The 26124-nt window shown below is 45.5% G+C and overlaps 1 protein-coding gene across 1 annotated transcript; it reads right to left on the bottom strand.

The window, feature by feature from the left end:
* Positions 1-907: 907 nt before the first annotated feature.
* Positions 908-25699, bottom strand: LOC117645781 (myrosinase 1-like). The gene is made up of 15 exons (XM_034386188.1): positions 25649-25699; positions 23922-24141; positions 22965-23166; positions 20959-21183; positions 18809-18957; positions 18202-18321; positions 17517-17638; positions 14868-15002; positions 12643-12765; positions 9948-10128; positions 8264-8500; positions 7765-7919; positions 3665-3805; positions 1805-1911; positions 908-1190 (listed from the first exon to the last, which is right to left on the bottom strand). Exons 1-15 carry the CDS (start codon positions 25682-25684, stop codon positions 1064-1066), a joined length of 2280 nt encoding a protein of 759 aa, XP_034242079.1. The 5' UTR covers positions 25685-25699; the 3' UTR covers positions 908-1063.
* Between the last annotated feature and the right edge of the window lie 425 nt (positions 25700-26124).

Raw genomic sequence — 26124 nt, 5'->3', positions numbered from 1 at the left:
TTATCTATTTTCACATCTATCGTCACCAAAACAACGCCATTTTATGCGACATTTTATTTACTTTCGAATGAGCACAGAATCACTACTCTAGGTCTCATAGGAGCCAAGATATTGCCACTTAAGTGAAACACTGTTTTTACATTTTGCAAAATAGCCAAAAATGAAGTATGGCTATATCTCCGGAAGTATGGGAAATTGGCCAAAACCATTTTAGGGCATCGATCTTAACACTAATTGACGGCGATCCACCAACTTTCGTCCAAATCGGTGGCATTATAGCTTTGGCTCTGGTTGACTTGGCATGGAAGGACCCAAAAGAGTGAGTCATCTCGTAACCGTGCGTTAATCGGGCTAGGGCTTAGTGGCCCCAATGGCAGTGGACGACGGACAGTCCAAATATTTGTCATTATTTCCTTTTGTAGCCTCGCATCAGGGTCTTGCCCTATTTTCTGTATTACGGCAATACAGCAATTTACCCTTCCCAAAATTGGTTGATATCGTGCACATAATTAATCGATTAGGTTTCAGTAATCATAATCACCATTTCATCTTTCCTGCTAAGTTCATCATCGAAACCCTCAAACAGGTTCTCCAAAGTTTCTGAAGGAGATTCATGTGACAACTGCTGAGGTGGGTCCATTCCTCTCCAGCACTATGACAATACAAAGGCAAGGTACATAGCAATGGCAATACGGCAATAGAACTTTTCCTTGCTCCTCTGGACTGGGCTAACATAAATGCCCAGGGACTGAGAACAGAAAAGTATTGTGAGCACGTTAAGAGGAATGCCCTATGGCGTAGTTAATACGCCTTTGTTTTACCATGTGAGTCTTTTCCCCGTCGGAAGAAGTCGCTGTGTAACGAATGATATCACATAACTCTACTTGATTAAGATAATTTTTTGTTCTCATTTGATTATTAGCATTTATTGCTTGTATACCATTATTCAATGAATGTGACACTCTAATTCAACGGTCGTGTTATGTTGTGACATCGTATTCAAACGATCGTGACAAAATTTATTTCAACGATTGCGACGTGTCATTCATTGATTAACATTGCATCAAGTCGCTTCAACATAGTGGACATGCCGGTTATTCAGGACTGTTTGGAAAAACGACGAGGAGTCCTTCAGCTTCCTCGGGCGGTTGGGATCGCTGAAGTCAACGTAGACGAGGCCAAACTTCAGCCTGCAACAGAACGTGAGCAGTAAATACTGAGAGTTCCCTACGTACCTCACTCCACTGGTAGCCAACAGATGTGGCGTCACGTTCGTTTTCACCAAATTAATGCGATGTTAGTTTGAGCGTGACAAACGGTGAAAAGTTGCATTGAAACGAATGTCACACACCGCACCGCTTTGTCACATTACTTCGGGTGTGACACGTAATCAGCTGGTGAACCGTCTCATTGAAACGAATGTGACATGGTACCCATGGATACAGGTCGTGTCACAACCAAACGAATGTGACACACGAATGTGACACATTCGTTTGATGTGACACGCGCCATTATTGTCAGATTTAGGGGTGTCACGCTCGTTGACACGACAAAAGTCAATGGGTACCATGTGTCACATTCGTCTTAATGTGACAGTTCGCCAGCTGATTGTGTGTCACGCCCGAAGTCACACCGAAAAAAAGCGGTGCGGTGTGTCACATTCATTTGACTACAAATTTTCACCGTTCGTCACGCTCAAACTAACATTGCCGTTTTCACGTGAAAACGAACGTGACGTCACATTCGTTGGCCACCAGTGCCTTCTTCGACCATGTAAGACCATGCAAGAACATTACAAACTTACGTGTATCCGTCGCCCCATTCGAGGTTGTCTTCAAGGGACCAAGCCGTGTACCCAATCACGTTGCAATGGTCCCTGTTGATCGCTTGCATCAGGCTTCGCATGTAACCCTGCAAGCAGACAAACCGTAGAGGTTTAGAATGTCTTACCCTTACGTTAATACAGTACTGTCGCTTTCACACGCATTCTTGCGTACTCTGTGATTCTCAGAACATTTTCTTGCCTCAACTTGCACTCTCCAAGATTGCGTTCTTTCAAGTATACGCTGAGATTCCAAACGCTATGAGTATAGCACGTATGGTGCAATGCAGCCGAGATATCGCACCATACGTGCATGCCTCAGCCATATTCCACCTTACGTGCAACGGAGCTACGCGGCGTGCCCCTATCCCGCGTAATTATTATGTACACGCAGCGTGTCAATAGTAACAAGCCCCATTAGGGACACGCGGCGTGTATATAATATCGGTCTGCGTGCAATGCGTCCCGAAAATGCCCTATGCTAATGCATGGCAATGGGGAGGCATTGCACTTCATGTGCAATGCTTTTGCATTGCAAGCATTGCACCAATTGACGCTATACTCATAGCGTTTGGATTCTCAATGTATCGATTTGAATCGGATTTGAGTTACAGGGATCCGGTTTCATTTGGGCGAAAAATACACTGCCGCTGAAGATTTGCGACTCCTTTTTTGCAATGTTCCTAGAGAGGACGCTGAAATTTGGCCGGTGTGTGCCCTATAACTGCTCGTCTTGAGGCCCTTAATGCCTGTGCAAGCCCATGATATTTGAGGTGTACTGACTCAAATGAATTTCTTCTTCGTAACCGCGCAAGCGGAATCACAATCGGTCAAACCCACCCCTTCCTAGGGTCACCCAGTCACCCAAGTCCTCCTGAGGGGATGGTGTATTTGAAAATTTGAGAACCGGCAGCAGGCTTTTTTTAGCAGATGATACCTTTACTTAAAAACATACCTGAAACTACAACTACAAGACATATAAAGGTGTCAGCTAGCTTTTACTCGAGAGTCCAAAAACCAAGTGCGTATCCCAACAATATAATGGGAGCTGGCTGCCGGGGCGGGATGGTGCGTCCGGCTGGCTGTGCCTGCCTGCGCCGCAGCCTGCGCGGAATTCGACATATGGCACCCCCTTCTGGCGCGCGACGGCCGGGCCTGCGCGCAACATTATTGACAATCCCTCCCCGCTACAGCGCAGATGCACCGCGTGCTCGCAATCCAAACGGGCACGGCGCGGCGGCGGTGCAGGCCACGGCACAAAGGACTCAGTTTTTAGCAGATGATACCTTTGCTTTAAAACATACACCTAAAACTATTAAATACTATCTTTGGAATGAGCCCATACTACCCCGTAGAAGAAAACCAAACGAGTATCATCTGCTTTCATTAACGTTCGTTGAATGAGATTTTTCGTTCCGACCACGTCCCAGCCGTACAACCCGCCGGAGGACCCACCTCTTTTGTTGGCTTTGTGTGGATTTCATTTCCTAAGGGGTTGAATTTGGGCGTTAAAATTTATAGGGTGACACCTTCGGTGCTTACGAACCTGTAGCCTCTTGTCAATATTCTCCGCAGTACTTACTGTAAGTGACTTACAGTCTTCTCCGCACGACTGTATGTCCTGCGGTTAATGTTAGGTTCTGGGTACGGAGAATTAACACAAGTTCTTTAGAGATGTCTACCTAATTATTTTTTTTAGGCACAGTGAACGTCGTGTATTGCTTTCAACGGACATCGTGCATCAGAGTCTGTTTGCGTGAGAGCTCTATTTGTAAACCCCATAAAGGGTCCAATGTGAATCTGAATATCAGCTACGTCTACACATGGACATATTCAACTTACGCTGTAGTAGCCGATGCGCTTCTGGTCCTTAATTCCCTCGTTTTCGTCGCCGGCATAGCCATTCTCGGTCACCCAGACGGGGAAGTTGTTATAACGGGCTTTCATCCACCTGACCATGTCACCTAGTGCGAAAGGTGTTACCTGTGGAGAAAACCAAAACACTGACATTCATTTTGCGATAATTTACTACAATTTTTTTCTATTTAACCTAGTTTGCGGTTCCCACGATGTAACGCATCCTGCATCCTGTAGTGCCATAATCTAGTTGTAGCATTTATTTTTGGCAATAACCCTAAATTGTTGCGATACAAGGGCGTTTTGTACACACTAAATTCTTATGGACTTTTTTATGCATAGTTATGCATGCACACACTGAAAAACCAAACGTGGTCAAGACCGCACCACTGGTGCGGTCAGATGGATGCCATTTTGACCACATCAGTTGGTGTGGTCCAGACCACGTTTGGCAACGTTTGGTGTGGTCTAGACCACGTTTGGCCACGTTTGGTGTGGTCTAGATCACACCAAACGCACCAAACGTGGTCTAGACCACACCAACCGGTGTGGTGAAAATGGCATCCATTTGACCACACCAGTTGGTGTGGTCTAGACCACGTTTGGTTTTTCAGTGCAGGTACGTCCATATATTATGTATAATATTATGCATCACTGTGGACATTTTAGGCAGGAAAATGCACAAAATGTCCACAGTGATGCATAATTTTATACATACCTTATGGACGTTTCTGCGCATGCATAACTATGCATAAAAAAATGCGTCCTTATGCATTTAAAAAGTCCATAAGAATTTAGTGTGTAGTAACTTTTATTACATTTTTTGGGATAACTTGTTATTGCATCTTATTTCTAGTCTTTATTTCAAAGTGGAACAGAATTGCAAAATTTAGCTATTTTTTGAAATTCTAGATTTGAAGTACCATCGCCAAAGTGAGAGGTGCTGTTTTATTATTAAATATAGACCGTTATCTTCTTTAGACTTTGTAAGAGGCATTTTTTTTAAGAAGTCCGATCGTGGAACACGACCGATGCCGATTTCCTCCATTTTTTGGTCAAAGGTAGTCCTTGTGGGTCTAAGAAAGGCAACAAATTTTTTGGGCCGAAATATGCACCGTTCAGATTCTATGGGCAATTTTCGTTTTCTCTGACAACTTTTCACATAATATGGCCAAAATTGAAAAATCACCTTTCTGGGGCCTCTAAGCACTCGATTGAGCTTAAAATGTGGTATCATATGTAAAATCACGCGAGGAACACGAATCCGGTGCCCGTTTGTTGTTAGGACAACCCAAACAGATGTTATGACTGTTTTTCAGGTTTTGTAGTGGTTTTTACTTTTCTTGGGGGTTTTGGTGTTCGGCATCGATTTTCGCCAATCCGATGAGTGGATTTTATAGATTAAGAACCAATCTATCATACTACGAGGTAAAAAGTTTGTGTACGCCGCGTGAAAAGCAGTGGCGATGCAAAAATTGAAAAACCGTCATTTCTGGGTAGTTTTAGATCAGATAAGCCACCTTTCGCGTGACCGTCTCCGCCCCATATTCAGTCTAAATATTGTCCCAAGTGATGTCAGAGTTCGTGTGAAATTTCCCCACTGTAGCTCGAATAGTTTGGAAATGGTAGCTTTCTAAAGTTTTGCAATCACGTAAGGCATGTACCTTAAGTAGAATTGCGGTAAATGTGAAGACTTGTCACAGATCGGGTAATAAATGAGATAGATGAGTGCGTCAAAGTTCTCTCAGCGTAATTTTGGACAAGGAATCCGTTTTTTGCCGGTACGAAGACCCTAGGTGTACTTTAAAACTACTTTTTCGTGAAAAACCACAAAAAAAAGGGGCCTTTTTTCCGAATTCAGAGTTCGCCTAGGCTCTTCGTACCAGCAAAATCGGATTCCTTGTCCAAAATTACGCTTAGAAACTTTGACGCACTCATCTATCTCATTTATTCCCCGATCTGTGACAAGTCTTCACATTTACCGCAATTCTAGGGTAAACTATACAGTTACCGTCAGTTAAGAGCATCGCTTTCTTTTCAAGGGCCTCTAGGGAGGTTATGACACTTAGACCCGTGCGACTTGTTTCAGACACCTCAGAAGGATCTAGACAACGAAGTGGCTGACAAAGATTTCCCAAAAAACTTTTGGGGACGCTCTTATTTAACGTGAGAAAAAGGTTCCCAAAAAACACATTTACCGGCAGCCAAAATACAGTTATCGGCCCCCTTTTAAGACAGTTATCGGCACCCCTTTTTAAAAAAGGCAAAACATGCCCGAAAGTGACGAAAATTTCTAACAGTCGTCACAGACACTCTATTCACCCCTCAGCATGTCACAAAACCCCCTCTTCCTTCTGTTATGCCTCTTGCGCCCTTCATTTTAGACTAACGGACAACTAGCACCATGAGCTGGGGAAAAAGACAACCTTTCAAAGCGCCGAGGAGAACTTTTCCCTAAATCACGTAGATCACGGGAAAAAATGTGGTCCGATTTCATTCAAATTTGGCAAGGGTCTTCCTACGGTCATAATGCACCAGAATATTAACTCCCGGACGACGCCGGAAAACCAGTGAATTTTGAGGCCACCCTGACGATAACTGTGTTTGCGGTGATTTCTCTGGTGCAGTTATCGGCCCCCCCCGAATGAGGGCAAGCAAGAGGAATTTCTGTGCCCCAAGCACAGTATGCCCTCTTCAATAGATGAGGAGAAGGGAACCTGGCAAAGAGAATAGTTTCTCCCGGGCCCACATTCCGAATTTAACGAAAGATTGAACCCCTGTTCTTATTAGAAGAAAGAACGGACGGCCGAAGCGGCCTCATTCTGCACTTGACTAGAAACGTGGCTCTGTTGGCTGACATGCTCAATCAAACGCGATGCTGTCTCGGTCCTGCATGCTCAAAAGGTGTCTCTAGCGACCTGCATTGGCCGCATCACTAACGGACGCGTACTTGCAGAGCAGGACCCAATCATTCGCCGAGATGACGATAACTGTACCCCTGCCGATAACTGTATAGTTTACCCTACTTAAAGTAAATGCCTTACGTGATTGCAAAACTTTAGAAAGCTGCCATTTCCAAACTACTTGAGCTACAGCGGTGAAATTTCACACCAACTCTGACATCACTTGGGACAATATTTAGACTGAATATGGGGCGGAGACGGTCACGCGAAAGGTGGCTTATCTGATCTAAAACTACCCAGAAATGACGGTTTTTCAATTTTTGCAGCGCCACTGCTTTTTACGCGGCGTACACAAACTTTTTATCTCGTAGTATGATAGATTGGTCCTTTATCTATAAAATCCACTCATCGGATTGGCGAAAATCGATGCCGAACACCAAAACCCCAAGAAAAGTAAAAACCACTACAAAACCTGAAAAACAGTCATAACATCTGTTTGGGTTGTCCTAACAACAAACGGGCACCGGATTCGTGTTCCTCGCGTGATTTTACATATGATACCACATTTTAAGCTCAATCGAGTGCTTAGAGGCCCCAGAAAGGTGATTTTTCAATTTTGGCCATATTATGTGAAAAGTTGTCAGAGAAAACGAAAATTGCCCATAGAATCTGAACGGTGCATATTTCGGCCCAAAAAATTTGTTGCCTTTCTTAGACCCACAAGGACTACCTTTGACCAAAAAATGGAGGAAATCGGCATCGGTCGTGTTCCACGATCGGACTTCTTAAAAAAAATGCCTCTAAAACAAAGTGTGGCTACTCCGTACTCCCGGTACGGAGTATCTCAACAATTGGACGTGTGGAGTAGCTCACACACTCTCAGCAATCGGCTTTTTGCTCATTTTGTCAGTACTTAAGAAAGTAATTTGTGCAACCAAAATACGTACTTTTCCTTTTTTAAAGGACTACTTAGGAAATATTAAATAATGTACTGACAATTTGGTTTTGTACATAATTTTACAAAGAAAACTTCCTTTTTATTTATTTATTAGTCATACGTTCTTAGAAAATACTAAGTATTATTGTTGCCCATCCGAATACGTAATTAGTGAGGAAAAAGTCATAAACCTGCTGAGAGTGCATAGTCACGCCAAACACTTCGTTTTACAGTGTGGTACCTACCGGGAAAGACGCCCTGGCACTCTGGATCCAGCTGGGGTCAGGGCTGACGCTGAGCTGCATATCGTTGTCGTATCCTGGCGAGGGCTGTGCATTTGGTGTCGCGGCTGAAGCGATCGTAGCGGTGTACAGGTTGACACCCAGGAAGTCCATGGCACCTGTGCATTCAAGACACTTTGCTGGAAGTTGCTCAACACGCACATAAATGTCTACTCCATTCAAAGGAAGGCAAAAGTTTCAGACGACGTGACGTAAACGAAGAGTAAGAGAGTGCAAGTACTTAACCTAGTGGCTTCCTTCGGCCACACTTCTTAAAGAGAAACCAGAATTTTTTTTAACTATCAACAGAGTATGAATTTTGCGCTTCTATTGGACTGAGTTATATGCTTTCGTTATGCTACCTGAACCGTAATGGCTCGCTTTGATCAAGATTTAATCCATGAAGATAGGCAACCGTGTAAAACACCTTGTAACGTTTCCCAGCGTTCTGATTCCTGCCCACCTTTAAGAAGAGTCTTTTCTTCTTCAGTGAAGCTGGGCAGTCTCGAGCTTTGGCGGCCCTCGGCCGCGCTGAGGTTGCCAATGATGTCCTTCATCTCGGCCGGGTAGTCTCCGAAATAGAGCGGGTCCGCAAACCAGCCGTACCTCCATAGGCGGAATCGCTCGGCTGCGTCTATGTCTTCCTGTCTGGACGAAGCTGGCTCGGGAAACTCTAAGTTGACGGCCGAGCCGAGGCGGCCTGGGAACAAGCACGTTCAGTGGCATGATCAACATAGCAAGGAGAGGCTAGGGCCGTGCTTCGTGGGGGGGAAAGTACCTTGCTTGGATGACCAACACTCTTACAAGCCTACGAAGCATGTGCTTCATCAATACGAAGAAAATGAAGACGTTGTAGAATTGATTTGTATTATGAAGAAATGCTTCGTATTGCGAAGAATTTTGCTTCATAATTCGAAGCATTTCTTCGTAGATTTTACAATGCTTTCATTATTTTCATATTACGAAGCGATTCTTTGTAAAGTTTTTACTGAGAAGACAAGCAGACTTGGACATTTTGATCAACCCTGAAAGTCTCACCACAGTTTGGTCAGACAATAAAACACTTTTGACTCACCACTGTATGAGGGGTCCTCTCAAATAATCTGATCTGGTCGTTTCCGTGTAAAGAATCTTGTCCGGAACGAAAGGGAATTTCACACAGTAAAAACTCTACGCAGAATCGCTTCGTTATAAGAAGAAAATAAAGGCATTGCAAAAACTACGAAGAAATGCTTCGTATTGTGAAGCAAAATCCTTCGTAATACGAAGCAATTCTACAATGCCCTCTTTTTCATCGTAGTTATACAGAAAATCCTTCGTAGGCTTTTTTAAGAGTGCACCAAGTTTGAACACTAAAAACGGGCAAGAGAGTAAGCGGAACATATTTCTACTAGCTCAACTGCTTTCCTTGATCTTCCATCTTCAAGTTTGTGTGAATTTAATGTTTTTTTTTAATTTGTAGCTATCTTGAATGATCAAACTCACCAACATTTGCTTGCGTTCCAGATAAGATTGTCCATACGGATAGGATCCCTAGATATGAGCAGACCTTTTTGTCTGTACGGTACCGGTAGAGGCAGCGTCGACACTATCGACTTTGTGCTAAATTCTGGTCAAATTTTGGCCAGATTTTAGATGAAAACCTATTACCCTGTCGCGGTGACACATTTTGGTCTGACCAAAACTTTCACCTCGCCTTTGAGAGAAGTCTGACCTTTGAGTTTGCAGTGTTGGTCGTAAGGCTGCAGATACCTACGGGCAATAGCTAGTTGCTGCGACTAGACTAGACACATATGACGACGACAAATCCCTGCTAAAGTTGCCGAGGGGGTAACCACTCGCGTAATACCCTGTACACAAAAACCGTGTATTACGCGTAATACACGTGATCGTAATACCATTTTTGGGTCAAATGTACCAAATTTGGGCATTTTAGGGCCGTAATACACGTGTAATACACCCGTAATACAGCGTAATACCGAGTCTGTACACGATTTCTTGAAGTGTTTACCCCCTCGAAAGTTGCCTTCTAACAAATGTTCCGTCGTGGCTTCCAGATTTTGGTAATTGGTACCGGATTTTCGATTGCAGCTATCGAACTCAAGCCATGAATCACCACAACCGAGCACGTTTTCCGAACATCTTACCGCCTTGGTGGGCGAAGTTTGCCTGGTAGGCGCGGTAGGTCTTGGCGTGCGCGAGGACCATGTTGTGGCTGCAGAGGTAGCCGCCCTCGCCGGGCAAAGCCACCCCCGGCGCCGCGACGCCGCTTTCGTACCCATAGACGCACTGCGAACTGGGCTCGTTCATGATGATCCAGTTCTTCACCTAAGCAGTGCACCCAGATGTCCTTAAGTTCTCAAGGAATCAAGAGAAATTAGAAGAAGAAGAATTCTTTGCGCCAAGTTCTTGTCTGCTATCAGTCATTACAAACATACATACATCGACGCGTCCTAACAGAATAACCCTAACTGTTAGAGCTGATCCAAGACAATCCTAACTTTCAGTGCAGATTTAGAACTACCCTTACTGCAGAGGTACCTAAAAGTGTCCATGAAGTATCTTCACTGCAAATCAGAGAATCTCGATATATCTGAATAACAGGAAAAGTAGCGATATACATCGGCAACTTTGGCCCGTCCCGTGCAATAACAAATGTGTGAATTTCGCCTTTGTTTAACCCTGACGTGTTTGAACCTGAGTCTGGGGTCAAAATAGATGTTATTTTCGTCATCAGCACCCTCGAAAACATAAGAAACAATGCAAAAACTCGAATAAAAAGAATGTTCGAAATATACCCCACTGGGATTTGAACCCGGGTCCGAACTTCTCCGATTCGCTTGAAACTGGCACCGTTGGTTTTGTCTCGTCGCCCCGATTCCAAAAATACCCGTACATGCCCTGCTAGCTGTATCCGTTGCCGAAATCCTCCTCGACCCCATGTAGACCATGATGCACCTGCAGCAGCGCCCCCGGGGCTCGGATCGGATTTGCTGCCACCGGGCGGTTCTTAGGGTCACCCAAAGAGGCTGCATACCAAATTTGGTCAAGATCGGACCACGGGAAGTCCTCGGACGAACGAACGAACGAACGAACGGACGCACAGCATGCATCATACTATATGCCCGTCCCTCCGTCATTTTTTACAAAAAATAAACGGGACGGGCCAAAAACGATGTCCACGTATTTAAGGCGGCAGGATACGCAAATTGAAGTTGTCGGATCAGGCTCAAAATTTGCACACGTATTCGGGACATCACAGGGAGGCGAGCCACAAATTTTTTTGACCTGGCTCAATTTTGAACAAAGTTATTGAACTTTCAAAACCTCAAATTTCCTGCAGTTCGATCTCAAAAAGTAGAAGTCCTAGAAGAAAAATAATGGCAGATACGTAAATCGGGCGACGAGATCTAGGTCGGCGGGTATGTGGGAAGTTTGTGCGAAGATATTTAGACGTTAAAATTCGATGTTCAAAGTCGTCAATTTTGAGGCCATTGTTCACCGGACTATATCGGATGCAGCTAACCACTTTCAAGAGCCGCCATACACCCGACGCCCTAGGCCCTGATGTTCCCTTCAATATGCTGTAAACCGTTTTTCCCTAGGACAAGTACTTTTTGAGATCGAACTGCAATAAAAAGACCCTGTTTTTGCCTCATTTTCCCCGTTTTGAACTTGGCGGTCGTTTGCCGGAGCGCTGGAAGGTGGCGCGGTGGAAAGGACAGGAACTACGTGCAGGCCGGCCGGCCTGAGTGACGTCTTTGTGACGGACAGCGTGCCTCGCTAGCCACTACCTGCGGCCGGTATTGTCTCCGCCCGCCGCCTTCCCCTCCCCCTCCACTCCCGCCGGAGCTGCACTGCGCTGGGGGACTGAGGCCGGCCGGTGCGGAGAAGCGGTGTGCGAGCCCAGCCTTGGCTCCGGCTGATATCGGACCAAATCGAACTTAAATCGTGGACGTGACGCGGCGATTTGAAATTGGCGAAAAGATGTGAAACCATTTGATGGTGCCCGGCCTTAGAGATCATTTATACCCCTATGGCAGATATCAAGCTTCAACGGGTATCAAATTGATCGAAAAAGAGACCGCAAACTCATGGTGCCCATCCGCCCCAGTTTGATTCGAGCATTTTAATTTTGAATTTGCTACGTAGGCGTGCTGAAGCGCCGCGCCCAGCCGCGCGTCTCGCTGGTCGGCTGCCGCTCCCCCTCCACTCTCCGTCCGGGCCACGTCTCTGGCTGCAGTCCGTCGCCCGAGGTGCGACGCTGGAGAGGATTACTGCATGATTGACAGGTCACCTGTCCCAGCCGGCGGGGGAGGAGGGGGGCTGGAGGGGGAGCGCACCGACGCAGAGGTAACGGGACTTGCGGCTCGGCGAGGAGCTCGGTGCATCCCGGGAGAAAACGCGTATCTGTATGGCGATACCTGCGCGGATATGCCTCGCCACTACCGCCATCTCTCGGACAATGCCTACACTTTTGGCAAAGTTATTGGCACGGAGTATCGCCTTGGGGTATTGCCATCAGAGACTTTTTGCCAAATCAGAGGAGCCGACCGTATCCGGCCGCCTTAAATAAGGATGAGACTTTGTAACAAGCCCTTCGGTGAGTAATTTTAGGAAGTATGTTGGCGTTGGCGTCACGGACTTTGAGAAAACACCGCTTTTCACGTGATGTACAGTTAATTCTGAATTGGCACGAAAAGTTTGGATTGTCTTGGATCTGCTCTGACAGTTACGATTGTCATACACTCCATGTAACTGAGGTGATTGCAGATGTTTCAAAACGCTTAAAAAAGGTTTCGTCTACAATTTATCTTAGCACCCTAAGTGTTACATACGCACCCGGTCCCCGAACGTCTGGAAGCAGTATGAAGCGTAGTCAACGAACTGCTCCTGAATGTTGGCGGTGAGCCAGCCGCCGCCATTTTGAATACTTTGGGGCAAATCTCCGTGCAGAAGAGTGACCTGCACAAAGAAGCGGAGTTGAGCAATCGCAATGACGCAGAGTAAGAAAAATTACAACTACACAAAAAATGTTAATCTTCTTTCATCGTCCTCAAAACTTGCCGTAACCAGGTGTAAGCTTCGTACAATTTAATGCATTACTTAAGGACAATCCACCTTAAATTCAAGTGTAGGACAGTCTGACAATATTTGGTGGGAAACAAAATGTCTCACATTTGCAAGTGAGAGGCACCAATGTCTCTCATAAGGAAGTGTGAGGAACGGTCAGTCCCACACTGTGAATGCTGGCTCTGTGCCTCAATGCCACGGGATCGTGGAACAGGCCGTGCCACACACTTCCTGGGATAATACATTAGTGGCACAACTTGCACGCGTGAGACATTTTGATTCGCGCCAATTTGTGTGTGACTGACCCACACTTGGACTTGCAATGTAAGCTTAAGTAAGTATTTGTTAAATAATACCCAATTTTTGTACAGCTTTGCACATATCTCCCACTTGCACACGTCAATACTTAAGTAAAAAACGTTAACGCTAACGCTAACGTGAAAGCAGGGACGGACTGGGGTGTAAAGATTAAGGTGGGAAACACACCCAAGGGGCCCGGATTTGCCTACCATCCAGGGGCAGGGGCGGGTTGAAAATGTAGGTACTGTGCAGGCTTAACTTAAAAAGGCGTGGATGAAATATGAAAACGCGTTGTCCTGGCGAGCGAAGCGAGCCTCAACCTCTCGATTTCGTGAAAATATTGTCAGATTTTTAATTGGTTTTGAAGGTTTAAACTTAAATCGGCGTTTAACTACGAACGTGGCGGGCCGCAAGACATTGATCCCTCTTGATATAGTCTGGCGTTGATTTGCTTGTGGTTTGTGACATGAATAGCGACTGGTGTAGCTATCGGCGAGCGTAGCGAGCCGAAAAATTTCCGACTGTTTAAGAACGCGGGCAAAATTTTCGGTATCACAGGAGGCACGTGGGCCCGTGAAGAGACGTATGAATGCGGGCCCCCTCGCTCGGCAGCCAGGATGCCCTGTGCTGGTGGGCCCCCTCAACTGCCTGGGCCGGACCCTGGGCCCACTGAGTGCACTGTGCTGTGCCCTGTGGGAGCCCTTGGCGGCCGGGCTCGGGCCCAAATATAAGGTGCTGGTTGAGCGTAGGGGCCTTCCAGCGTCACCACGGCCACGGCGCGGGCCCTGCGAACCCGAGAGTTCCGGGCCTCCTGACGGACCTACGACGGGCCCTGCGGGCCCGGATCCCATACCCGGGAGGGGGGCCCGGGTGGGATTCCAACAAATCCCACCCGGGCCAGTCCGTCCCTGCGTGAAAGCAGATGATACTAATGAGAATGTTTACTTAAATGTGTGATGTTTTTATCTCCACTATTAGTAGAAAAATTTGACGATGATGAGTGACATTTTGTGAATTAATTTGAAAGAGTAAACACTCGGAACTGTTCATTTGACAAATTTCTTACGCATAATAATTCACGAAAATGTAAATATTATTGTAACTTTTGGATGTCCTAACGTGCCATTGTTTTGTGTTAAACATGTTCGCAATGTCGGTGGGACACTCATATGTCGGATACCACTTGTGTTGGGTATCATTTTCGTTGTTTCAAAGCGAGGATGCACAATTTGGTGGCTAATCACATGAATACTCAACACCCGTAAAAGTTGTTTTCGGTACTAGGGCGGGATGCCTCGCCGGACGCAGCGTGTCAGCCTCATCTCTACGCGCGCTGAACCCGAGCCCCCGCAGGCGCCCCGATTCATTGTGCGGCGCGCGGCGCGGCGCGGTGCGACGGCGCGGCACGCTGAGGGCCCTCCGCTCATATTCTTCTTGGCAGGCCAGCCAGCCGCTGCCTTGCCAGCGAGGCGCTCGACCTCTTCTAGGCTTGCTAGTCAGGCAACGAGGCAACTGCTGCCTGGCTAGCCGGAAACTTGGTACTCTCTGCACGAGAGTACAAGCACGCTGATACGTGAACGTATCATCTGCTAAAAAAGGTTCCACACACGCATTTGGTTTGTACACTGTTATTATAATATCTTCACTGCAATCTCATGAATACGTTGTTTTTAACAGTAAGGTTGAAGTCGTACCACTGGTTGAATGCCGTTGGCCACGAGGGCGTCGATCAGCGCGTTGTAGTACTGTGTCCCCACGGCACTGGGCTGCGCGCTGTCGCCGTGTGGAAGCAATCGAGGCCAACTAATGGAGAAACGGTAGAACTGCATCTGTGAGAAGAACCACTCGTTAGATCAAATCAGTAATGGCATCCGACTTTCATAAGAATGTTACAATGCATCTTCAGGTACAGCTTTTGGATGCGAGATGATATGATCTTTCAGAACCGAAAAGCTGAACGTTACAAAGGCCACCATGGTCCAAAAAAGACTTCAAATGGCCACTTCGTTTTCCTATTTGCTGCATATACGACAACTCGCGCTGCTCGCTGGGGGCTCCGCCCCCAGACCCCCGCATGTGTGGAGCGCGTGCCGAAGTATTTTCAGTAAGTCCGTGGTGACCAAAGGCAAATTTTCTAAGGAAGTAAATGTCCTGCTTCTTCGAAAGCTCGTTGAAGAATTTTCAACTTATGGGATTTTATATCATTTTCCCATAAAATTTGGAATCGAATGGAAGAAACCCGCAAGTCTTTATGACTACTCCTTGACCCCAAACATAGTGAGCGAGTGAGGGAGTCAGTCAGTCGGATTGGGGCTATATAGGTTCTTGATTGATGAGTAAGGGAGTCAGTCAGTCGGATTTTGGGGCTTTATAGGTTCTTGTTGACAATTGATGATTGATTTTGAGTATGTTGCCGGTGACGGGGACCCGATTGTGGCACAGTTTCTAAAATGTCTCGACTTCACCTACCGACGGGGCGAATAAAAATTTTTAGTCGGTCGGTGACCTTTTTTGAAGATAGAGTAGATTATGTTGAATTTACGCCAATTTAATCGTTTTTGAGAATGTTGCCGGTGACGGGGACCCGATTGCGGCACAGTTTCGGAAATGTCTCGACCAGACCTACCGATGGGGCGAATAAAAGTTTTTAGTCGGTCGGTCCCCTTTTTTGAAGATTGAGTGGATTTTGTTGAATTTAGGCCTATTTAATCGTTTTTGAGGATGTTGTCGGTGACGGGGACCCGATTGCGGCACAGTTTCGGAAATGTCTCGACCAGACCTACCGATGGGGCGAATAAAAATTTTTAGTCGGTCGGTCCCCTTTTTTGAAGATTGAGTGGATTTTGTTGAATTTAGGCCTATTTAATCGTTTTTGAGGATGTTGCCGGTGACGGGGACCCGATTGCGGCACAGTTTCGGATGTCTCGACCAGACCTACCGATGGGGCGAATAAAAATTTTCAGTCGGTCGGTCCCCTTTTTTGAAGATTGAGTGGATTTTGTTGAATTTAGGCCTATTTTATCGTTTTGAGGATGTTGCCGGTGACGTGGACCCGTTTGCGGCACAGTTTCGGAAATGTCTCGACCAGACCTACCGATGGGGCGAATAAAAATTTTCAGTCGGTCGGTCCCCTTTTTTGAAGATTGAGTGGATTTTGTTGAATTTAGGCCTATTTTATCGTTTTGAGGATGTTGCCGGTGACGTGGACCCGTTTGCGGCACAGTTTCGGAAAAGTCTCGACCAGACCTACCGATGGGGCGAATAAAAATTTTCAGTCGGTCGGTCCCCTTTTTTGAAGATTGAGTGGATTTTGTTGAATTTAGGCCTATGTTATCGTTTTGAGGATGTTGCCGGTGACGTGGACCCGATTGCGGCACAGTTTCGGAAATGTCTCGACCAGACCTACCGATAGGGCGAATAAAAATTTTCAGTCGGTCGGTCCCCTTTTTTGAAGATTGAGAGGATTTGGTTGAATTTAGGCCTATTTTATCGTTTTGAGGATGTTGCCGGTGACGTGGACCCGATTGCGGCACAGTTTCTGAAATGTCTCGACTAGACCTACCGATGGGGCGAATAAAAATTTTTAGTCGGTCGGTCCCCTTTTTTGAAGATTGAGTGGATTTTGTTAAATTTAGGCCTATTTTATCGTTTTTGAGGATGTTGCCGGTGACGAGGACCCGATTGCCGCACAGTTTCGGAGATGTCTCGACCAGACCTACCGATGGGGCGAATAAAAATTTTCAGTCGGTCGGTCCCCTTTCTTGAAGATTGAGTGGATTTTGTTGAATTTAGGCCTATTTTATCGTTTTGAGGATGTTGCCGGTGACGGGGACCCGATTGCGGCACAGTTTCGGAAATGTCTCGACCAGACCTACCGATGGGGCGAATAAAAATTTTCAGTCGGTCGGTCCCCTTTTTTGAAGATTGAGTGGATTTTGTTGAATTTAGGCGTATTTTTATATATTATTATATCGTTTTTAGGATGTTGCCGGTGACGGAGACCGGATTGCGGCACAGATTCGGAAATGTCTCGACCAGACCTACCGATGGGGTGAATAAAAATTTCTAGTCGGTCGGTCCCCTTTTTTGAAGATTGAGTAGGTTTGCTCGGAAACGGTGAGAAATTTGTTCCCCTTTTTTGTAGATAAAGTAGGTTTTCTCGGAAACGGTGAGGAATTTTCAACTTTTGGGATTTTTCCCAATTTTCCCATAAAATTTGGAATCGAATGGAAAAAACCGCAAGTCTCTACGACCACTCCTTCACCCCAAACATTTCTATGAGTGAGTCAGTGAGTGAGTGAGTCAGTCGGATTGGGGCTTTATAGGTTCTTGATATGTTGTACCTTCAGGGCCTTGAGCATTTCGACGTCATCCATGAACTTGTGGTATGAGTCGTCTGCTACATCGCCATTCGGTGTGCCGGGACGCGAGTGGTAAAACACGTCCAAAATGCTCGGCGCCTTGTCTGAAACCACAACCCAACACGTGTAGCGCACGTTGCCATTCAGTGGATAATAATCACGTGGGACATTTTCTTGGCACACTGCCAATCCAAGTGTGAGACAGTCTCACACTATTTAGTGCGAACCACGATGTCTCACGCTTACAAGTGTGAGCCACGTGTGTCCCACGCTTCTAAGCGTGAGACACGATATGTCTCACACTTGCAAGCGTGAGACCCGGTTTGTCTCACACTCACGAGCGTGGGTTCTGTGGCATTAAACCACAGGGAACCATAGGCAGCAAGTGTGGGACAAACCGTGTCTGACACTTGTGTCAGACAAATGATGTCTCACACTTGCAAGCGTGGGACAAACGTGGCTAACACTTGTAAGCGTGAGTTCGCAGTAGTGTGAAACTGTCTCACACTTGGACTGGCAGTGCAGTTCTACGCGAATTCCTCGCACACACTCGCATTTGAGGAGCGTGAAATCACGTTGAAACAAGCGTCCGAGTAATGAGACAAATCAGTCTTAGATTGGGGTGTACGATTTTTCCCCCTCACTGACCCCAGGATCGATCACTCACCTGACTCGTTCCACGCGCCCTCGACTTGATACGCAGCAGAGGCTGCTCCGATCAAGAGATTGTCGGGAATGTTGTACTCCGTCTCGGGTACGCTAGCGTCCGGCACATAGTAGTCTTCATCTGAAATCGGTGGGTGGCAGTAAATATCGTGTTCTATGCTGTTCTGTTCGGCAGGGCAACGTGTCATGTCAGGGGTCTCTGAGCGGCGGGCCGGATCCGGCACGCATTTTGGTGTGAAAAGCGTACGAAAACTTGAAAAATTGTTGAAAACTGAAACTTTTCGCACAAAAAAAGTAAACAACATTTAGTGTGCCCATTGAAATTCAAAGGATAACACGTCGCCTATATCAGCGGTTAGCACATCCGTCCGTGAAACGGTTCGTTGCCTCACAGGTAATGCAAATTGTCATATGCCCATTGCAATTAACCAATCAATTGGACAAACTTGTTTCACCGACGGATGTTCCAAAAATTGCAACATTCATGGGACAGGAAAACTTTTCCTGGAAAAGATCCATGACATTTGGTGTGCCAGCCTTTCATTTTGAGTGCAAGTCCACTGTTCAGTTTGTACAGCACGGAGGGGAGCGTGAGGAGTCACACGTACTGTACGTCTTGCTGTCGTCGTCCCAGGCCCTGTCTTCGTTGCCGGTCAAGCAACGCTGCCGTTCTGCGCTGAAGGTGGAGCCCGGGGGACATTGGAGAAGCCGTGGTTGGGAGAAGGTGTCAGTTCCAGTCTGGATACACTCGTAGTACCTTATGACAAAAAAATCATTTCAAACATTTTATTTGTTAGAAATGTTTGTTTGAATGATTGCGCTTTTCATGTTCTGGGACTCAGGTTGATATTCAAAGGCTGATATTCAAAGGACATGCACTTAAATGTTAGTTTCCGCAGTCCATTTGTGAAAAGGGTTTGTTTTATCCGATTCTGATGTGCGTGCATGACATCAGCAATCTTAAAAGCCTACGAAGCATATTTGCTTCATAACTACGAAGAAAATGATGGCGTTGTAGAAATCCTTCGTATTATGAAGACTTCGTATTACGAAGGATTTTGCTTCATAATATGAAGCATTTCTTCGTAGATTTTACAATGCCTTCATTTTCTCTGTATTACGAAGCGATTCTGCGCAAAGTTTTTATTGTGAGCGCAAGCTTACGACTCCAATTCTGCAGAATTTACGAAGCAACCTTTGGCTTTGGAAACAGTCATGTAAATTTCCAGACAGTTGTTTGATTCGCTGCTTTAAACCTGTGACCGGTTTTACGAGTCTCATCTTGTTTGCCGCTCGTGCCACACGTCCTGATAACTCAACGTAATCTGCAGAGCGCGCCAGGGTCCCCTTATGTCGAAAGTACACGTCGGAACCTTGGAAATTTTTAGAACATGAAGCAGCACCGATTCATTGGGACGCACAGTTACAGACATTCATTTTAAAATACTTTTCCGCGATGCAGATTCCTAAGAGAGCTTTTACTTCTCAAATGTGGGAAGGAAGGGGAAGAAGGAAAGTGAAGATGGGAGATACGGAGAGTTGGGTTAGCTCCGAGGGATTGATTACCCACTCGGAGAATCGTGTGTACATCCAGTCCGGAAATCGTTCAAAATTATTTCAAAATTTAATCGAAAATCCTCAAAGTTTGAATGCAAGGTCATCCTATTGTTGTGGTAGTGTCAACACTCTAAAGCCAAAGGCGATACTTTTGGTATCTTTTTGGGCCAAAAAACGGCCTTACCGAAAAATCTTGCCATCTAACGGCGATACACAAAAGTATCGCCAAAATTTGGCGATACTTTGGAGTAAGCTTAAAGCCAAGATTCGGCAATAAACGTTGATAAAATCACGGGGACTAGTTCTTTGTTTATTGCCAGAGTTTGGCAATATTCAAAAGTATTGCCAATTTTTTGCCGTCTTTTGGCAATACTCGATTAAAAAATCGCAAAAAAATCCTCTTTTTTTCACTTCAGGAATCACGGAAATCCGGAATCATGTGTGCACCAAAGTGATCCAGGAAGCGGAAGAAGGGGATAACTCAATTTTGGCCATTTTTCAGGAGAAACAAAAAACTGTTAGCAGGAAAAACTAAAACAAAACAAATGAATGTAGCACATGTTAATAATTTCAAAAAGCATTAGTAAAATTTTGGAAAAAAATCAAAAGTGTAAGGTCACTCCGTAGAGGATTTCTGCGACTTATCACTTTCCGTTGAAATGGAAAACAGAATCAGCTCACCTTATATTTCCTAAACAAAGAGGAATTTGGAGACAAGTCAAGTGGAACAATAGTGTGCATAAAGTGTATGTTACTCTGGTGTATTTTTTGGACTTAGCTCTTTTTTCCAAATTGAAATTTAAAATTTAGGGGGGGTTAAGTTGAGTTGATTCTTTTTACACTAGATTCATAAAAACACAAGTTGAGTTATATCCTTTTGCCAATTTGTCAAACGGACTCATGTAGACTAAGGTTGAGTTATCTCCATTTTCCAATGAAATTTAGACTGTAAAAGGGGTTAAGTTGAGTTATACCCTTTTTCCAAGTGGATTTTCTCCTAAACTGCTTGGAATTCAGTCAAATAATTTGGTGTAATGATGTAAACCATTCTAAGGCACAATAATAAAATAAAAACTCAATTTGGGGATAAGTCAAGTTATTCCCTTCTTCCGCTTCCTGGATCAAGTAACGAGTGTGTTTAACTCCTTGGTTAGCCCACGAGGTTCCCACCACTGTACGGTGCAAATGTGGCCAACCACACCTTGTGCTGTTGTCCCGGTCTGCCAGTCGGCCCTCGGCGAGGCACGTCAGCACGCAGGCCCCGGAGGCGGCGTCCACGGTGAAGCTCGGCGGGCAGGCGGCCACCAGGGCGTTGGCGGCCACGGCGTCGCGGCACACCACGTACACCTCGGGGTCCGCGGCGTAGCGCTGGTACACGCCCACCAGGGCCGCGGAGCACGACACAGTGGTGCACGTCGCCTCGGAACTGCCGACACATCACGCAAACTGAGAAGTTGAAGGTAAATCGGCATAATCGGTGTTATATGCGTTCGTACCCGGTTCCATCGCACCAGTTGGTACAGTATGCTTTTGCATCGCACGAGAAATACGGTGCCTCCTCTGTTTACTCAAGAGCTGTAGCAAAGGCATGCACCTCTTTGCTGTATGCCTCAGGCACACGCTTGTTTCTTGCATATCCATGGACGCACAGTGTACCCTGAGACTAGACGACGCAGGTGCCCAGAAACTGGTCGACATTAGGCGCTCAGTTTCACTCTGAAAGCCTTGCGAACCTATGTCTCTGTAACCTTGCGAAGAATCTGACTTCTTTACAATGCAAAGAAAGCATACGTATTGCAAAACAGTATTTCTCAACTCGGGAACAACCTGCTAGTATTGCGAACCCTTGCAAACACATTTTTCGCAAAATTGCGAACCACCTATTCCTAATATAATCAAGCCAAACTATTCGCAAGCTGCAAATCCGATCTTTTGTAATGCAAACACATCCTTCGCACGGTTTTGAGAGTGAGGGCGCGCCAAGTTCACGGCACAAAAGGCCTGGTTCTCCCAGGAAGCCTATGGTAAAGACAGTGGCGATTTCCACGAAGTTCCTGGGAAAACCAGGAACTGTTTTGAGTTTCAGTTGAATTTTGATGAACTTCAGGCAAAATCGAATGAAGTTTGATAAATTTTGATAAATTTTAATGAATTTAAGTGAATTTTATAAAATTCACTTAAATTGTATACATGTCTGATGAATTTTGGTGTACAAATTTGGCTGGAGTTATTTCCCCTTGGTTTAAAGCGTGCAAATAAGGGTACAGAAACCTCACTGTTAAAAAAATTTAATTACATTTTCATTACATGGTAGTGAAGCTATAATCATTACAATGTAATTAAAGTTTTCATTACATATATGTTATTAAAACTTTCATTACAATGTAATGAACGAATGTAATGAAAATTTTAATGACAAAAACGTAATGAAACTGATCAAAGTTCACACAAGTTGCGCAACTTTTCGATTTGACATAGGCTGGAGTGGATTCACAACGACTCTGACAGCAGAGAAGAGGTAAAAATTGAGTGACCCAGAACAACTCTGGTCAGAGGCAGTTTAGATGTCTGAAGAGGGGAGATCGGGGCCTGACCCTACCAAACAGCAGCCCGTAGACGCCTTCGAGCAACATCAGGAAAACCTATTTGGTCACTTCAAATATCGTTCTTTTCCACCAAACTCTTCGCCGTTAGTTAAACAATCCACCACTTCACATGAAACACGGATACATTTCAGAATATCTCCTCACGTTTTAATATTTTATCACAAAATACAGAGTTGAGAGTGATCCCCGTGTACCATGCGACACCTAGCGGCAGACTTGCGAATGACAGATTTGGCGCATGACGCCGTAATAGACGCTTGTACGAGAAAAATTGATGTTAACGGCTAATAGAAGGCTAAATTAGTTTGAGTAAGCTTAACTTAGATCCTGGACAAACCTAAAAAATTTCAGTCATGCTTAAATATTTTTGAAAAATTTAATGACATGTAATGAAAATTTCATGACAAGCTGCATAATGTAATGAAACTTTCATTACATGGCTAATGTCATTAAACTTCATGACCGAGGTAATGAAATTTTCATTACAATGTAATGAATGTGGAGATGTAATTAAATGTAATGACGTTTAATGAAAAATAATGTCACAAATGTCATTAAATTTCATTCATTTTTAACAGTGCTCATCCGAGCTCCTTCCTACCTTGGGACGCACATGGCGTGTCTTTGACTGTACACTGTGCGGTCGCTGCACCTGTATTGGTACGCCTTCCCGGCCACGCACATCCAGTAGCGCTGGCAGGAGGACGGGTCTGGGTAGTACCCATCGCCGTTGCAAACGAAGTCGCTTGATGCGGACGGCGCGCTGACGCAGGAGTCGTCCGGTGGCGTGGCCACGCAAGCGCCTGGGAATGAACGTCGAGAGAACGCCTCAGCAAATGACGAACAGAGGAACAAGCGGTGCGAGTCCGGCCAGGAGCAAGCAACTTGAATTTTGGTGTACATTTCCCTTGAAATAGCGTGAAATAATGGTGAAATATCGGTGAAATAACGGTGAAGTAACGTGAAATAACACGAAATAACGTTGGAGTACCCTTGAAATAACGTTGAAATAACAATGAAATAACGTGTATTAACGTGAAATATCGTGAATTTGAAATAACGGTGTTCAAATTTTTACAAAGTTGTTTGCCCCTCGGAGTCCGGCTACTCGACTCGGCTACGACCATGCAGAAAATTACATGGAAAGTCAACGTATGGCGAGGATGATCGGACTTAAAAAGATCAAAGGACTTCAAAGTCAAGGGAATCTAAGTGGCTGACCACCGAGCGATTGGATATTTTTGTCGCACCAGTCCGAACCTTCTTAACCGTGATCATGACTCTGCTCACACTGTGGCCAGATGTTTGACCATTTTGCGGGCAGAGATATTGGTCAGACCAAAACTTGACAAGGCGTTTTGTCTCGCCTTTTAAAGTGGCGAGAGATCTGACCTTTAGATTTTCACTGTCGAGGAATTTAAGAAAATGGCCATAACGCTTTTCAGTCAAAACCTAATTTGTGTTTGTCTGGACTTGCTCACCACGTGCCAATCGGCAAAAGCGGTACATGGTTTTCTTAGGGAACCTGTAAACCGTTATTTTGCCGTGCAGCGAGTACCTGCCGAACAGTAGGGGGTTGCAGCCGGGCATGCTGTGGTTGTCAGAGGCCGGTAAATGTTGCCCAGTCTGGTGCACTGCAGCGTCGTGAAGCAGTCGACGCACCGCTGCACCTGGCCGCCGCAGTCCTGCGGGGCAGCAGCTGCCAGTCCCAGCCGTCGCCGCTGCAGGGTGCGCGCGGGCACCGGCCCGCCAGCCTGCGCCGCCGCAACCACGGCCACCTGCCGGAAAAAAACTTAATTTCTTTACAGGTCGCAGGAGCGTGCAGCAACATCACGATGTCAGGGGGAGGAAGCGGAGTACCAACGCCAAAATTTGGCGGAATCCGGGAACCAGGGATGGGAACGCCAAATATTAGTAAGCTGGAGAGAGCTTGCCAAAAATTGGTTCTTGGCTTAATAGACTTGTCAAGACGAAATCGATAACATTTCTAAAACAAATAAATATGTTAATATGCTCATTCAAGTGCAATGGTAGAACTGAAGCGTACACTGTTAGAAATTCTGTCGTAAATTAGCGACAAAAAAAAGTCGCTAATTTTTATAGCGATGGAAATCGTTCCTAAACTACTTCGTCGTAACTGAACGACTAATAAATCATTTCTCTACGACAATGTCGTAATCACGATTACATATTTTGACACCTGAAATCCCCGAAAAGGAGGTGAAAAGTTACAATTTTGCTCACTTATTTACGATTTGTGTCGTTCATTTACGATTTATAACACAAATTTACGACAAGAGTCGTAAATGTAGGACTGAAGTCATAACTGCACGACATATTCCAAAGATAATTTACGATTGTTCGTAAACTTACGATTAAGACGTAAATTTACGACTTAATTCGTTTTAAAACGAAACGTGTCGCTATCAAAATTAGCGACAAATATATCGTACATTTACGACTCAAGACGTATATTTACGACTTAAGTCGTAACAAAATATGTCATTTAAAAACGACATAATTGTTCTACAAAATGTCGTAAATTTACGATTATTTTTAACAGTGTACTTTTATGCTTTTCTTCAAGCGTAGTTCTCCGTTCCGCTCCTCTCCCGCCTATCTAAATGCATGGGGGAAATTTCTTCTCTACGCTTGACTTCAAGCGTAAAGTCTTCAAGCGTAGTTGTATGCTTGAATGAAGCCTACAACTAAGTTTCAGTTTTACCAGTGTGCACAAACGTACTCTCGAACAACAGACGTACTCTCGAACGAAACGAACTCTCATTACGAGTGAGGAAAAGATCTTCAGCGTTTCTACCAAGTTGTAACGGCACTGGTAGCAACGAATTTGACATGCCCAAAATGTCACATCAAAACAAACGTGACAAGACATACGTGTCACATTCGTTTGGATGTGACACAACATGCTCGATGTTTGCGCACCGTTTGTCGCATTCGTTAAAAGTAATGAGACAAAGCGGTGTGGTGAGTCACATTCGTTTGATCGCAAATTTTCACTGTTTGTCACGTTTAAACTGACATCGCATGTTTCACGTGCAAACGAATGTAATGTCACGTACGTTGGCGACCAGTGGTGGTGCAACAGCAAGGGCACAGCAGTTCATTTAGTTACCGTGACCCAATTTCCCTTCCGGTTCCGGACGGTACCTTGTCCCCACCAAGTCTGACTTCACCGCTTCCCTAACCCCAAACATCGGTTGACCTTGTTGAAATGATAAATCTATATTTCTGAGCAAAACTGAGGACAGAGGCGAGACATCTCACCATGGCGAGGCCGAGCAGGAAGTTGGACACCTTCATGTTGGTTCGAGCTGCCTGGCTGCCACGCCACACGGCTGCTGCCGCGTGCTGCTAAATCCGGCCTCTTTATACCTGTCTCTAAGCAAGCAAACACAAGGACCGAGGGTCGGGTAACCTCGGGAGACCGTAGCAAACAAAGTAGTTGGCATGGGGCGCACATGTCAGGGAGTGCCTGTAAAGTTAACGCCGCGCGCGAAAGAGAGCGCCGATCGTAGCGTCCACGCGCAACGCCGCGGGGTAGCGACGCGGAGAATGAGCGCCCTGCGCGCCCTGCCCGTCCACTTCTCTCCTTGTTTCAGGTGTGCTTGGGCAGGGCAAGCATTTCGTCATCAAGTCTTGACTGTTTCAGTAACGGAATTTTTCATTCTTCGTAAGTATGAAGGACATAATGGTGTTTTCCATTTCATTATCGGGCCAATAGGATAACTTTTATTGCAGAA

The sequence above is a fragment of the Thrips palmi genome, unplaced genomic scaffold (assembly GCF_012932325.1).
Source record: "Thrips palmi isolate BJ-2018 unplaced genomic scaffold, TpBJ-2018v1 HiC_scaffold_19, whole genome shotgun sequence".
NCBI lineage: Eukaryota > Metazoa > Arthropoda > Insecta > Thysanoptera > Thripidae > Thrips > Thrips palmi.
The sequence above is the reverse complement of the archived record's forward strand: the minus strand, read 5'-3'. Positions and strand labels throughout refer to the sequence as shown.

Excerpts from the sequence above, each read along its gene's own strand:
- LOC117645781 (XM_034386188.1), bottom strand. The coding sequence starts at position 25,684 with ATGAAGGTGTCCAACTTCCTGCTCGGCCTCGCCATG. Across the intron at positions 18,322-18,808 it reads CGACGACAGCAAGACGTACA|ATGAAGACTACTATGTGCCG; the intron begins GTACGTGTGACT and ends CACCGATTTCAG. Across the intron at positions 15,003-17,516 it reads AAATGCTCAAGGCCCTGAAG|ATGCAGTTCTACCGTTTCTC; the intron begins GTACAACATATC and ends TTCTTCTCACAG.